This window comes from Scleropages formosus, chromosome 23 (assembly GCF_900964775.1).
Source record: "Scleropages formosus chromosome 23, fSclFor1.1, whole genome shotgun sequence".
NCBI lineage: Eukaryota > Metazoa > Chordata > Actinopteri > Osteoglossiformes > Osteoglossidae > Scleropages > Scleropages formosus.
In genome coordinates, this window is record NC_041828.1 from 14,262,124 (window position 1) to 14,278,027 (window position 15,904).

At 42.9% G+C, this 15,904-nt stretch overlaps 3 protein-coding genes across 5 annotated transcripts in view; 2 read left to right on the forward strand and 1 right to left on the reverse strand.

Moving 5' to 3' along the window:
- Positions 1-2,415: 2,415 nt before the first annotated feature.
- Positions 2,416-5,556, forward strand: LOC108922012 (uncharacterized). Its single transcript, XM_029248353.1, has 3 exons — positions 2,416-2,494; positions 4,105-4,606; positions 5,133-5,556. Exons 1-3 carry the CDS (start codon positions 2,482-2,484, stop codon positions 5,272-5,274), a joined length of 657 nt encoding a protein of 218 aa, XP_029104186.1. The 5' UTR covers positions 2,416-2,481; the 3' UTR covers positions 5,275-5,556.
- Positions 5,557-7,681: 2,125 nt separating this feature from the next.
- Positions 7,682-9,723, reverse strand: chrac1 (chromatin accessibility complex subunit 1). Of its 2 annotated transcripts, none has more exons than XM_018731834.1 (3): positions 9,403-9,718; positions 9,166-9,292; positions 7,682-8,294 (listed from the first exon to the last, which is right to left on the reverse strand). In XM_018731834.1, exons 1-3 carry the CDS (start codon positions 9,541-9,543, stop codon positions 8,221-8,223), a joined length of 342 nt encoding a protein of 113 aa, XP_018587350.1. In that variant the 5' UTR covers positions 9,544-9,718; the 3' UTR covers positions 7,682-8,220. The 2 variants fall into 2 exon arrangements, with proteins under 2 accessions (XP_018587350.1, XP_018587351.1); XM_018731835.1 differs by having other exon boundaries at positions 8,212-9,075; positions 9,403-9,723.
- A 735-nt stretch (positions 9,724-10,458) lies between these two features.
- trappc9 (trafficking protein particle complex subunit 9) overlaps positions 10,459-15,904 on the forward strand; it is a 197,336-nt gene continuing 191,890 nt past the window's right edge. The window contains exons 1-2 of one of the 2 annotated variants that reach the window (XM_018731819.2): positions 10,459-10,570; positions 11,807-12,408. In XM_018731819.2, the coding sequence (XP_018587335.1) occupies positions 11,822-12,408 (587 nt within the window). In that variant the 5' untranslated portion in view covers positions 10,459-10,570; positions 11,807-11,821. The remainder of the gene's footprint in view (positions 10,571-11,806; positions 12,409-15,904) is intronic. The other variant, XM_018731820.2, reaches the window with a different exon arrangement.

Below are 15,904 nucleotides of genomic sequence, written 5' to 3' on the forward strand. Positions count from 1 at the left end.
TTGAATGATCAGTATTTGTGTTTTGCACTTTCCCAGCAGTTACAAAATGGCCTGACAAGCTGGGCAAAAAAAGATATTTTATGCTAAAAAGGAATTATACTAAGAATACTATGACTTTGGAGAAATTTTCTAAAGAGAATATAAATGAAGTACCTCATAAGCCTGATGTATGCTGCATTTTTAAAGAATTATTTTCCCCCATTTATTATCAGGTTTGATGTTCACATGAGACTGCAGATGCCCTTTTTAAAAGCATGTTGCTTATTGGTGAAGTACACTTCTTGTACTGCTTTTTAAAATGGCAGAAGGTGACAGGGCAAATGGGTCTTTAGGGTCCAGTAAGTCTGGAGTGTTTTGACACATTATCAAGCATCTTGCTAGCAAATGCACCTTACATCTAAAATGAATTGTACTACACAATGCATTTGTCCTATTTATTTGGAAATAATATTGCTCCAGTTATTTAACCAATTTTATCACATTTTGTTGACTCAGGTATCAGCATATAAAGGGCTGTGTCTACTCCTGTAAATCACCTTTGTCCCTACCTTGTGTCTTACTTAAGGAGTGTTGAGAATTTTTATCAAGGATGTGATTTGGCAGATTGGCCTTAAAAAAAAGCTAATATTTCTGCATTGCAAATTGCAATATGCAGATAAACTAAAATTTTGTGTGCTGTATTGGCTGTGTCTTATCTACCTTTGTTCAACTGGTGTGTCCTAGAAACTCCTTAGATGTTTTTGCTTTATTAAAAGCAATTTTGATGATTTGTAGTTGTTTGTACATCAGTTTGGAAATGTATAAGCTTTTAGAACAGTATTAAATTCATTTTCAAAAACCAAACACTTATTTTTAAGATGGGATAATTCCAAAAAAATCCCATGTTACTTGATGCCACGGGGAAAGCAAAGTGACCAAAGTTTTATAGTAGGGCAGTTGAAAGTCCTGTGAACATAAGCCTTCCTCCTTCATTTTTGATTTTCTTCTCTTCCACATGCCAAAATGGTCATTCCTGTTATGGTGAATTTCCCCCCCCATCCTCAGATTCACTGCTAAGCTTCGTATTGTAAAGTAAAAGTATTGATTTGTTTTTCCTTTTAACAATTTATGACAACTCATGCTGTAAACCCTGCTAGGACATAATGTGAAAATGTATCACTTTATGGAATTTGTAATAGTTCACTCTTTGGGCTTGACTGTATATTGCATTATAATAAAACTGAAAAATCCAGTTGTTTCTCTGGTAATTGTTATTGCATTTTGAAAACATACTGTAAAAAAACCCTAACTTATATTGAATGAGTGGTGGAAGTGAAGGAGACCAAGAACAGAGCTGAAGTGTTGAAAAACAATGTGTGCAGTGCTACAAAAGTGAGGCTTTTCGGTGAATTCCCTGTTAGAATCACAATGCATAAACTAGTGTTGCAAATATTCCAGTCACAGTGCTGTCCAGGAAAAGTTTTAAAAAGCTGCATCAGTCATCTGTGTGTATTTTACAGCTCTTTATGCACTTTTGCATAGTTTCTATGGAAACAAAAGTATAAACCATGCAAATGACACTCCCCAGCACAATTAAATGTCAAAAGTACCTGTTGTAAACCTTAATATCGTACATGATGTTCCTTATATAAAACTATACATTTTGACAGGTGGCTGGAAGCCAAAATGCCATAAATGTGTGTGACTTGAGTTGAGGCCCTGTGTGCGTACACTATAATATCACCTTCCAAGTTCCTAAATTCTCATTTTCTGTAATCATGATTCTTAAAGCTTCTCTGAAGGAGTTGTGGAAGCAAAGACCTAAGTGATAACCTGAAATCCCCTCCCAACAAGGTTGCCTCTGCTTGATATAAGATCAACAGCAGAAATATAAAATGGCAAAAAACGCCATGGGGGAAAAAATGGAACCCTGCTGTGATTAATACTGTAATAACCGAGTATCACGTAGAGCTCCGTAAATATAAAATGGTACAAACAGCACAGCAGGCCGCTCTTACACACGACATCATCAAATCGTGTCACATCACTTGACTTGTGTTGTTTTCGATATATCTGAATAAAATAATAAATAAGCGTGTTGCTAAATCCCCTTCAAAACACGTGCCTCGCAACACTCACTTTTACCACAGAATCACACACGAAAAAACACTTACGTGGCAACAAATGCAACGTACAGAAAGAAACTATTTTAAGACCCCTGAGTAAAAAGTACACCTAAATAACGCCGGTTACGGAAAAGTCGCGCGCCGAAAACGTTAACGTCACGCTGCGAAGCTCGTCTCGAGCTCGTCTCGCTCACGTGAGTAATCGGAGTTGAGGAAAGGGCGTTTTACGCGACACGGCAGCGAACGAGCGCAAGCGGCGCGCGAGCGCTCAGCGGTCGCCGCGGGAAGCGCTTCTCGCGGCGACTCACTCTTTCCGACACGTCCGCTCTCGCGACTCCGGTGTGGCTCGCGCCTCCCGCCTCCCGCTTACACCTTCATGTTCGCCTCAGGTAAAATACCTTTTTTATGTATTTGCTTTTCGTAGAAAATCGCACTAACCTTTTACTTTTCGTCTGTTATTCGCGACAGGCAGAGAAATTTGCCCGTTAAAACGCGAGAGAGTTCGCAGAACAGCTGCTGCCAAGTTCTTCATCATCTCATCTGGACGCGCACGTTTTTTTCTGCTTTATATACGTTTAAGCTGGTGTACATTTTACAAAGCGTGAAAGAAAAACGTTTTAAAACCTTTTCTGCCTCGAAGGGCGATGCTGTAGTGTAGTGTTATAACTGCCGGTGTGTGGAAAAAAAGGCTTCCCGTTCTTGTACGGTTGTTCAGACACCACGGCGCACTTGTGGAAAAGCTCCTTCACACCCGTTTCCGTGGAACAAAACTGATTCCCGCATAAACTTGGACGCGTGGAAATGAACGATCGGCACCCTTGTAATCGGAGCACAAATATATATATTTGTTTACAAAAGCAATTTGTTTAATAACTAAACTAATCAAGTACATATGTGTTTACAGCTCATTTGGCAGGAAGATCTATTTTGCAGTCTACCTTGAGTCAAATTTTACTGCCTCAGACTTAGGGCTGACTTCATTTTTCCCTCTGTGTGTGTGTGTGTGTGTGTGAGAGAGAGAGGTGCCCTGCGATGGAGCCCAGTTCCATCAATTATGCCATGGTGTACCCTACCACACCCCTCCATGCGTGTGAGATAGGCTCCAGACCACCTGGACCCTGCACTGGACGAGTGATTACTAATGATGAGTGGACTGTATTAATCTAAGATTAATATAACTGCACAAAGTGAATGTTTTCCCAACTTTTGTTATTAATTTATATTAGATAACTTCTTTAAGGAAGGTGACGCAGTGCTACATACACCACACTGGGCTACTTATATCTGCTCATCCGTGCAACAAAGCAATGTAACTCACTCGCGCGCGCGCGCGCGCGCACACACACACACACACAGAAAATTCACCAGAAACATGTCTTTGGACTGTGGGAGGAAACTGGAACACATGAGGAAACCCATGTAAACGCAAGAAGAATATGCAAACTAAACCCAGAACGAACCAGATTCAAGTCCACGTCTGAACCCACAGGCTATGGGTTAATGTGCTATGCCACCGTGGCTACCATAGTAAAATAAATATGTTTACATTAATCCATGTAGAAGACACATCTCTAAAATGACAAATAACTCCCAAGAAAACAAAAGTGTGTTGCACTGCAGATGACGTTATAGGTGCGGACAGACGACTGTCAAAGGAGTTTGGTTTTCTGATGGCGCATATTTCGTGAGTAGCTACTGTATATACAGAAATGATAGGAAATACAAAGATATTTGTGACAGATGGTCTGAGACAGGTTATTAGATCTGTTAGGACATACAGAGAAAAGTAGGTCTGAAAGATGTGTTCTGAGGCCCTTATTCAATGTTGCAACGGTCTGAGGAAGATGAGAGCTCATTTCACCGCATCACAGCCAAAACCGACAAACTACAGACTTACATAAACGGCCTCCTTTTAAAAGTTTATGTAAGAAGTTTAGATGTACACAGACTTGCGTTTTGAGAGTATCGGGACGTGGTAAGCGTGATTTTGTCGTTTCAGGAGAGACAATGAGGTGGGCTTGGCTGTCCCGCTTCGTCCTTCTGGCTGTGCTGTGTCTGGCCGAGGGGGAGGACGTGGAGCTGGAGCTGGAGCCCTGGACGGAACATGCCTGGGACTGGGGTTCTGGGCTACAGGAGCTCCTCCACAGCTTTCCAGCTGACAGTCCCTTTGTCACAGAGATTGCAGGGACGCCCGCCAACTGCTCCCAGCGATTCTGGCTGCCCCCGTCGTCCCCCATCTGCTGGGATGACATCGTGGGCCCCGAAGAGTTTGAGCAGACCCGCCTGCTGGTGCTGCAGAACAGGGCAGCCCTCCGGGCAGTGGCTGAAAGCAGCGGAGTGGCGGAAGGGGGTGCCTCGTACAATGAGCAGGCCAGGGAGGACATCCGGGGTATCCAGGCAGACCATGACAGCATCACCCAGACAGCTGAAACAATGCAGAAGGTGTTTGACTCCCTGGAGGAGAAGAGGAGAGACGGGACAGAGCTCTGGGCCTTCTCAAGGTGAGCGCCGCAGCACCGAAGGAGGCTTTCCCTCAGAGTTTCATAACAAAGGGTAAACCAGCCGCAGACATGGGCTCCACCATGCTGCTTGCACTGCCGTGCTGCCAGTGGCCTGTAGAAGGCAGCGCACAGCTGTGAGAAATAACAAGATTGAGGTTTGTGCAGCAAACAGATTCTTACAGGATGATGTCACACAGCAGTACGAGTTAGGGCCCATACTGCTGGGCGGAGGAGCCCAAAACGAAACAAAAACAGCTGTCCAGACAACGGAAATGGTTCATATTTATGTGATTAATGTCTTAAGCACATCTGGCTTTGTGAAATGTTTGACTTCAGCTGCAAATATTATAATTATAAGAAATCACAGTTCAGTGTAGTTTGGCAACTGGTACATGACTATGCATGGAAAAACAAATAAGTGCTGAGCATTAGCCAAGTTTCAAATGGCTGTGTTATCCAGAAAACAAAATGTAGTAAAAGAGTGAAAGTGCAGTGGGGAGACGTGTACTTTTTATTGTCTTTAAAGTCTAAAGGAGCAGCTTGGCTCAACGAAGGATTACATCCATAGCAGAGAGCACATGGTGGACCTTCTGGAGAAACAGTTATCCCGCCTGGAGGGATCGTTACACATCCTGCAGCTCCGACTGGCCAGGCTACTGGGCCGATGACTGCAGCCAAACCGGTGCTCGAACCACCATTAGATGTCAGCTAATTATCTGCCTGCAATGCATGCTAGCCTCGCTCACCCCCCCTCCCCCATTATAAACATATGGCCCCTGCTCTCTTCAGGTACACATTATTCTGCATGTCTGGATTCCACACTGACACTGTATAGTCCTTCAGCCTCACAGAGGCATCTCCAATACCAGTTATAACGTCTGTGTCGCTGTGTTTTATGTAGCACCCTGGTCCTGGAGGAACGTTGTTTTGTTTCACTGTGTACTGTTGTATGTGGTTGAAATGACAATAAAACCTCTCTTGACTCTTGTTAATAAAATGTATTTTTATAACCTGAATTCACATATTTGTTCCATAAAGTTAACGTGTTTTATTAGTTACAATAAACAGTATGAAACGCATATGGCGCTGAGTCTTACTTGGAGACACTGGCATAAAACTTGGAAATTTTGACCTGCCCCATTATGTTTGCTGTTAAATTAATGTTTTCTGTGGTAATTCATTTGAAGAGACTTGATGTTAATATTGTATTACTGCATCAACCTCGATTATGTTGAAAAAGGAGACAGCAAAGGCAACAGTATAACCCAAATTTATCATACCATGTCATTATACAAGATGTATAAAAAACTAATGAGCATGACCTAAATAATTAGCATTTAATAAAAATATTTACAGCTACTGGTATTTGCTGTTTACAAAAAATCTGAAAGAAAACTTATCCTACATCCTAGATGTACTGACATCTTTACGTGGTGTTAAAAGTATCTAACTGGAATGCACAGAGAGCATGTTTTGTTACATGTTCAGAAGTGTGTGTCAGCTGTAGGAAACCTGTCACTGACACAGAAGACTGAAGGGCTGCTGTGGTTGTTGAATTGAGCTTAACCATTTTAACTCTACATTACCTGAGTCCATAATATAATGCTGCAGAAGTTCGTTTTCAGTTTTTAACCAAGCTGAGACATTTGTACTTGGTCTTCTTGTTCATTGCTAATTATCACTTATAATTGCTTGTAAATATTTCAATTCTTTGGCATTTACTCACCCTTTTGCTTACATTTATAGGCCACCTGCCTTATATGTATAAAAACACCAAAGGAAGTCTGGACTATTTTTGCTTTGGAGTTCAAACCAAGAAAACACTTTAAAAAGAAAATATGAAAATAATTTCATTCTTGAATACATTTAGAAATGAATCACTGCCTGTAAATTCTGAATTAATGTGAGCAGATTTGTCTTCACTTTGGCTAGGTTTAAGTAATGTCTTGCTGACGTGTTTAAAAAAATTAAATCAACAAGAAGTCCTCTCCCGTAAAAATAAAATCACAAAATAGTGTTTTCAGTTGAGCACTAAGAGTACAGACATCTTCTCGATGTAATGGTCAAGAACCCTGATCTTGACCCGCTAGACATGCTGGTTTTCCTTAGTCTATCACTAAATTCTTCACCCTACATTGGGACTATACTGACAGTACTGCGAATTCCAGATCATGTTTTAGCACAACAATGCATTAGGTAAGAGCCTGCCAACCATTTTCCACTTGTGCTATACCTAACTGGCATTATTTGAGGAGCATACATCCTGAGCACACAGATGTTTCTTAATGCTTTTATTTTTACCCCTAAAAATTAGGAATATTTGCAATTAGTAACTGTTCTTAACCCTTTTAGGGGTAAGAAATAAAGGAACAAAAACCTGCTTTAGTTTACAAAACAGCAAAGAAAGGGCAAGTTTTCTTACTATACTGTAGTTTAAACAATTTAGAAAATGAATTAAAGCTCAAACAGTTGACTCTTTTTCATGCCATTTGAACTATGGGACAATCAAGGGCCAAGATTCCATGCTCTAGAGGTTATTTCAGTGGTTCATCAGCTGTAGTTGGTCCTCATTCACACTCCTTCTGGGTGCGTGTCATGTGTCCCTTTATTCCCACCATACATATTGCCATCCAATACAAATAAGCAGCTCAGCTCTTAAACCAATGCTTATGCACCAGTCAGGTAGAGGTGTGTGGCTGCAGTAAAGAGTCAAATGACATGTACTCACAAGCATGGTGAAAAAAGACAGCTTCTCACGTATGGCGTGCATGGTTTGGCTCTTGAACCATATGTTGCACCATCTGCAGTTACCATTGAATTGATGGGAAATTTACAAGGGAAGCACAAGATATAATACTATATGAAGTTAAAGCACACCAAATAAAGAGCACAACTGTGTGCTTCTAACAGGAATCGTGCTTGTCAGTTCCATTAAGTCTGGTTACAGCAGAAGTTAAGCAAAAGGCAGCTTACATTTCACCTGAGTGCTTGCATTCCTGAACTGTGGATTTACTGTGTGTGCACCTCATTTTCTTAAAAAAAAAAAAAAAAAAAAACCACCAAAAAACAGCCCTATTAAGTAATGATGAAGTTGTATTCCTGCTTTACACAAACAGGTAACAACACACATTTTGTTTAAACTTGTACCTAATACACTGTTGCCAAACCATCTTAATCTTTGGCAGTTTGGATCTAGTTATCTGTCATCTAAAGGGGAAGCATCAGCCAAATGGTGTTTGATCGTTTCCACATCATCATCCGTAATCCTCACCGATGCATGAAGATCATCTTAGCCCCTGAAATAAATAACTGTGATTCATTGGTCAGGTCAACTACTTACTTATTTTTGCAGCTCTGACCCAACATCTGTACAGTTTGTTTATGAAGTATCACATTGCATGGCAACCCTGAGGATAGCGTAATTTGTTTAAATACAAAAAAAAAATCCAATTTGGAGTTAAGTTCACATTCATTGCATTTAGACTGAACTGAAGTAACCTGGCTCCTCTGATGGCTGGGCCACAAATGCATGTGAGAGGAGGAAGATCCAGGAGGAATGCAGGAGAATGTGAGGAGGAAGTTCCAGGATCTCCTGCAGTCTGTTCCGTTCCGTGTTAATCACTGTCCTCGCTTCTCTCCTCTAAAGACCTCAGGTAATCTCGTGCCAAAATCTTTTTTGGAAGGATATCTGGAAGGGTAAAACAATAAATACTAAGCATTTGTCCTCACTGCCATCTATTTTGTCAGAATGTTACAGCCGCAGTCCTTGGAGACAATACCCACATTTGCGATCACTTTCCACTGCCATAGATGGATTCTGAACGTACAGTAAATGCAACATCTTCAGATGATTCAGATAAATGTACAGATTCATCATGTTTTGCAATAAAAGCCCACGATCATAATTACCATTAATAATATTTTGTAGAATTTATGGTAATTTTACCACGACCGACCTACTCATTTACACAACAGGTTATTGTTACTGTATCAATGCAGGGTAATTACTTTGATGAAGGATACAAGAGCCAGAGGGGAATTCGTACTTGAACCTGCTCTAACCGGTAACATTTCTCGACGCAAATTAAAGCCGTCTCCACGTTTTTGTGCCTGTAAGCCGAGAGACCGAACTCCATGTCTTTGCCATATCATCACTGTAGTTAATCAGAAGGCGGCAGCGTTACAGTAGCAGACTGGATCTCGCCATCCGAGTCTTCAAAAAGCTCCCAGCTCCGTTAGGGCTGCTTTAGGCACCGAGCTGCATCTTACAAGGAATCCTTATGGGCTCAAAGCCCCGCCACATGTTGTCATGTCCAAAGTGCGCCAGCAGCAGCAGCAGACAGCACAGCGGCCAGGCAGGTCAGGGCTTCGCTTTCGCAGTCTGAAGGTAGGTTGCTCTTTTGAATCCCACTCCTGCTGCTAGTGCTGGTGTAGTACCCTAGGCTCAAGAAGGCACGCACCTTGGACTGCTACGGTAAGAAGGAAGCATGTATGACAGGGTAAATCGCTGTAGCAGAAGGGGTATACTATAGTATGGTGTGGACGACGGAGCTCCTCACCCGTGAGGAAGTGGAAAGGCTCCGACTCCTCGGCCGCCTTGGCCAGGTCGCTGTAGCCCAGCGCGTTGCTCTCCCCGCCGCAGCCCTTTCTGAAGGAATACTGGGCCAAGTGCTGAACAAACAGCTCCTGGGGGAAGGGAGGGGGGGGTTGGGCACAAAACGCCGAGCAAACAAAGTGAGGTGAGGGGAAGGGACGGGGAAAGGAAGGCGCAGCCCGGCCGCGGAGCGTTCTGTTACCGTGGCCTTGGTGGTGAGGAAGAGCGCGTCCTGGTTGATGTGGGACACGTCCGGCGAGCTCTTCATGATCAGCTTCACCCGCGACATGGGCAGCGACGTGCTGCGGCCGGGCACCTTCTCCTCCTCTTTGCTGCCCGACATGTTCCAAGTACGACTTCGGCTTCGAGGGACCTCAGAACGACGACCGGCCACGAAGAGAAACGGCGGAGAAGTGAAACAGCGGTTAGCGCGGCTCCGGCGGAAGTTCCCTTAGTTTTCAAACTGTCAGGCCGCGTGGAGGAGCGTCACCACCCCCAACCCCACTCAGTGACGTCACCACGCTCTCGCGCTGCGTCCGCGTCGCCGGACCAATGAGATGTTTGTATTTGCATTAGTTATTATAAATACAAAAATCGTTCATTTAGCGGGCGTTTTTTTTTTTTTTTTTTTTTTTTGAAGGTCTCGAGAGTAAGCAGGCGGCTGCTGGACGATAAATTTAACAACACACATTTAGGAATGTTTCAAGCAATGTGGCGTTTCCTGTCGCAAGATGTCTGTTCCATTTTCGATGACAATGAATGATATTCCTCAGGAGAAAACTTGGAAAACTCCGAACAAATACGGGCAGCAGACAGTGTCTAAGTTAGGGCTTTCACACAGTCCCTGCTGCTGTAGGTTCTCACCGCAAATCGCACTCCCGCTGTGTTGTTCCCTTCAGAAGGCGTTTACCCCGAATGAATGAACTCATTCATTCATTCGTGCAAACATACTAGTTCTTGCTAAAATGTGATATTTACGACAGTGTAATTCCAGCGGCTTCACTGCTGATTTCATATTACTGCCTGGTGCAGTTTTCTTCAGGAATAAGTTCCTTTTTGTATCTGTGTGTATTAAAGACGATTATCAAACGACATCGGTGAAGAAAAAAATAATAACCTTGGCTTGTATACAAGAGTTGAACCGTAGTAGGACGCTGGGCTGGGAGCGCCGCGGTACAAAGAGCCCTCCCTCTCTCTCTTCTCTCCCCTTCCGTCATCCCCCTCCCCTCGCGGCCACAGCTGTTGGTTCAGTCCTTGATGCCGGAAGTGGTCGCCGTCGCCCGAGTAGGAGGCACAGCTCGCAGAGCCGTCCGAAGCAGGACAAGACAACAGAAAGACTTCGGAGGAAAATACATTATATAAAGGGACCCGTGAGTACGGCACGTGTTTTATGAAATAGATGCTGTTGCGGTATCGTAGGAAACAGGAGTTGAGCGCTGCAGAGAAAGCAGCAGCAGCAGGGCCGCGTGAGTCAGAGAGTCAGTGTGTTTAGCTACTAGCTCGGCTGGCTAACCCGCTGCTCGGCCAGTGTGGCAGTGAGTGACAGACAGGTCAGGTGCTGCGGTGCAAACCGCGAGCTTCCCTCCAGTGGCGTGGCGTGTTGTGTTTGTGTTGTAAAAGTGTCCTAAATTCTCGATTTTGTGTCAGATGACGTCTGGTGGTTTAGTGTGTTGCTGCCGCCGGTACCTTCGGAGCGGAGGTTTCCGAGGCTCTTTCACTTCGTGCCGGTTAGCTTGGTGGTGGCTAGCTGGTGCTGCTACCTGATTGGGATCATCACGTGATGTGTTAACATACGGCACGGCTGAATGCTCTCTCTCTCTCTCTCTCTCACACACCTCTTTTTATTTGTCAATTTCCCAACAACGACAAGTCCTCTCGTCTCTTTGCTTACCTGGAAAGACGAAGTTTGACTGTATTATTGGTCTCTTCTGTCACTGTACTACAAGTCTCCTGAGAGTTTTACCTCCTGTGCTGTGCAGCAGGAGTTTGTATGTGATAAACTTAATCTCTTGTTTGTCACCATCTGTATTCGATGAGCTGATGGATGGAACAGGGAGCGAAAGTATGACACTGGGACGTGAACACATCTCTGCTCTCCTCCTACTATCTAACGCAGTCTTACTGATGTGGGAAACTTAATTATGTATGTATTGGTGTTTGTTTGTTTGTTTGTTTAGCTGGTACCTTTCTCTAAGGACACAGTGGTAGGTTTATATACAACACGGGAAATGATTGCAAGGTCACAACATAACAGGTGATCATAGTCCAGGATGAGACGTTTTGCTTCTGCTCAACCAAAAAGACTGAGCTAGACAATCGTTTAACAGAAATATTACTAGAAAAGACAAGTGCAACAGCTTAAAGGTAAATCATACTTTTACGAATGGCACGCATTTAAGTACACGGTGAGATGCTGGAGGAAAGATCACGAGTAATGGAAGAGATGCTTAAGCAGTTCCCCTGACAGCAAGTGGAGAGATGTCTTCAGAAGTGAGCTTAGTTAGAAAACTGATGCTGAGCCGGCGCTTGTTTCACAGCTCGGTAGCAAGATGAGGTAACGATAGATGAGATTTGCAGAATGCCAGTGTCTTCTCTCTCTTATCTAGGCTGTGACTCAATGAATGATGAGCGTCCCAGACTACATGCAGTGTGCGGAGGACCACCAGACTGTCCTGGTGGTGGTGCAGCCCGTGGGCATGGTGCCGGAGGACCATTTCTTTCGCATCTACAAACGCATCATTAGCGTCAACCAGGTCAGCATCCGTGACTCCCAGAGGCTCCTGTATATCCGCTACCGGCACCACTATCCACCGGAGAATAACGACTGGGGCGACTTTCAGACGCACCGCAAGGTGGTCGGCCTCATCGCTGTGACGACGTGCAGTTCGGCCAAAGAGTGGCCCCAGACCTTCGACCGCTTCCATGGGCAGAGGGAGGTATTCGGGGCCACTCTGTACGACTCGCGCCTGCTGGTGTTTGGCCTGCAGGGTGAGATCGCAGAGCAGAGCCGCACCGATGTGGCCTTCTACCCCAGCTTCGACAGGTGCGAGGATGTTGAAAAGAGGGTGGAGGACTTTGTGGAATCTATTTTCATTGTGCTTGAGTCCAAGAGGCTTGACAGGGCCACCGACAAATCGGGGGACAAAATCCCTCTGCTTTGCGTTCCCTTTGAGAAGAAAGACTTCGTTGGGCTGGACACTGATAGCAGGTGAGTTATTTTCCTTTGTACATTTTGTGAACAAAGACCTTGCTGTTTCTTCTTTTCTTTTTTTTTTTAAAGGGACAGTGAATTATAGTGTCACAGTGCTTATAGTAGTAATGCCTTATTTGTAATGCACCAATTTGCATACAATGTCCAGTCATTCACTGGATAACTGAAGAACATTATCAGAGTAGTTTGACTGAGGTGTCGTGGTCAGTTGTTGCACACCAGAATGGCCTGTGATTAAGGAAGTCAAGAAATGAGAACCTGAAATGGACCGAAGGGTGATGCCGAAATGTGTCATATTTTGTATTTAGAATTTACTGCCTCTGAAGAATTTACTTTGCTGTGAATTTGTCACTTGCAATATGGCTGAATGTTTCTCCTGTGCGTTCCCCAAGACACCGTGACATTAATGCCGCTTGAGAAAAGTCACCTGTTTTTCCTCCTGAATCATAATTTCTCCTTATTTACTTTTTGTTTGTTTGTCTTGGTTTATTTGTCTTTCTTTTTTTTCTTTCATACTGTCCTGTGAGTTTATTATTGGGTGTAAAAAGGTGAGCCGTAGTCCAGTACATGGCTATTGCCCAATGTTATTCCCACCCCGGTCCATTGGCTTTGCCCCCCCACATTGAAGAAAACTCTGTCTCAGTGCTAGTGTGTCTTGGTTCATAGCCGAGAGCCAAACGCATCACTCTTCTTTTCGAATGAAAGAACAAAAAGACCTCTGCTGTGGACTTAATCAGCTGAACACGGACTTTATTGGGTCAATACATACTGACCATGTCTGAGGAAATGTTAGACTGCACATTCTTAAAGAACCTGGGATGTGTAAGTTAATCAGTTTTTATGTTTGACAGATCATATCCTCCTGAGACTCAGCCATTCGTTTCTGTGTACTCTAGAGGACACAAACATCTCACAAATTGTACATACTGATGATGAAACCATTTTATAATTTTAAATGATACTGCATGTTAGCAGGTGGACCTTAGACAACTTCCTGGAAATCCTAAAAATAACCAAAAGCCTTGTTTGGTAAATTTCAGGAGGATACAAAAATGCCTGAAGTTAATTGGTAGCTGATTAATTTTTAATTGCACATAATTACCTATATTTTATTTAGTAAAAACTTTTTTTTTTTTTTTTTAAATGTTATATACACTGGCTCCTCGTGTAAAGAACGTAAATTTTATTAGTTTTTGCACGTGCATTTTCCAGTTTATAGGACCGATTTAATTAAACTTGCTCCCAGTCTGTTTACAGCTCATGTCTGGTGTTCGTGAGTTTTGGTAATCGATAAAAAGATTAGTAATGTTGGCCCCGAATAGACGTTTATGGATGGAATGTATTTTCATTTTAATGCATTTTATATTGGTTTTATTTTTATTGTGTCTCAAAGGTAACACGTTTGAGTAGTTTTACAGAATGTATCTCATAATTCAAGGAATGCCTGCATTATTATTTTCATTGGATAGGGACATTATGATGGATGGATGGAGGTGGGTATTTATATATACAATATATATATATATATATATATATATATATATATATATATATATATATATATATATATATATATATTCATCTATTAGTTTCAAATTTTCTCTGTTTTTGTAGAACCCAAGCTGTGAAAACATGGAGGGCTGCCTGTGTTCTATAGTTTTTTTTTTCTCTCCCTTCCCCCTCTTTCTACTTAAGTGGTTAAAGTGGCTTAGAAGTTACGATCATATTGAGTTATGAACAAACTTCAGTTCCTAATTGTATTCGTAATTTGAGGAGCAAGTGTATTGAGTCATTTTAGTGGATTTTAAAATCCTCACTTGGTTTTTCTCTAGATGCAGTCTCTAAAAACTATGGGAAATATTTTGTGATCTTTAAGTCTCAGAACAACTTTGACATAAAGATCACAGTATGACCGAAGGCTGTGATGAGTTAGAAAGGCTCTCGGACACCCAATGAACAAGACTGGTTAAGTGTCCTCATCTGTCCAAAGTACTGCCGCCTTGACTGGTACCTGGATTTCATACAGTAATTCATGGGTGATGCATTGCCATAGCTTGGCGTACCATCTTCCTTATTATGACGGCATGAATTTGAATATGGTATCCATGTACTGGGCAGTTTGAATGGTTTCCTTGTATCTTCTGTTACTGGATTTATGACCTTTCCCAGAGTCTTAAGTACAGTTTCAATGAATGTTTTCTCTTTTTGCAAGAACTGTCACATCAAAGTTGTTCTGAAGTCCCCTGGACAGATTAGGAATCGCTGGTTTAATGAGGATCTGTGTTGCTAGGGTTACTGGATGGTAGCAGTGACAGCTTTGTTTGGTGGTCTGTGTATATCATCTCGTTTCTTGATCGTACTCTTTTTCAAAGGGCTGCTGGATATGCGCTTTTCCCAGGTGTTCTGTACCTAGAATAGCTGTCAAGCAGGAGTGTAATACCATGGAAGGGTTTCTCCACTCTGTCACTGCAGCACTTGTCCTTCCCACGGTCCTGCCATGTTTTCAGTTAGGTGGTTAATGGGGTGACACTTAACCTGCCAATGCACTGAGGCGCGAGTAAGGAACAGCAGAGGTCTTGCATGACGGGCTCCCTTTGTTCCAGTCCACCACATTAAAGGAGAGCTCTGGGTCAGTGCTGCTAGTTGGGTGTGATGGATAATGATGCCGAAGTAGTGTCTGCAGGGTTACAGCCAAGGGGAAATTTAAGTTTAGTCAACCTACATGCCACAGGTTGCTCCTCTTGTGTCAGCAGGCAAGTTTGGAGTCTCACAGCAGTTATAAAGCTGTGCTTTTCTGTAGAAATGGCACAATTCCTATACAGAAGAGAATATGTGAACTCCTTTCGGGGAAAATGTAGTTTAAGGTTACCGTCCAGGATGCCTCTCGACTCACGGAGGACACTTTCAGTGGCACATTTGCGCGAGTCCTCCGTGATGGTGATGCTTTGACATTGAGACCATAATGCTGCATTTCAAAGCAAGCTCTGATTTGCAGGGTGCCTTTAAATGCACTGTTAATTAATCAAATTATAGACTCAGACCAGAGTTCTCCTTTGGGATGTGTCTTCTTTCCTCCCCACCTCTGTGTTTATGTACATTTTATTAGCGCCATAGAGGTTAAGGGTTTTTTTTGGTAGCCTAGTAACAGGACACTGTGCTTTGCTTGAGCCTTTCTGCCCCTTTACCACTCAACTGAGTATTGTCCATTCCACTGGCAGCCTGTGGGCTATTTGGTGATATAAAAGATCGTAAAAGTAAAAATCCAGTTTGCCCTTGCATTCATTCTTTACAGAAAAAGAGGTGAGTGTTCATTACATCTGCTTTGCTCAGGGTTAAACTCGGAATTCCTTTTTAAAAGCTGCTTTTATTTGAAGTTATGAATAGGCTGCTGTAAGACTGCTGAATACCGTTATATGACATGATAATGTCTGAACTCATGCAGATTGCTTTTGAGTGTGATCTAACCCCTACCCCCACATCCGACGACCCACTC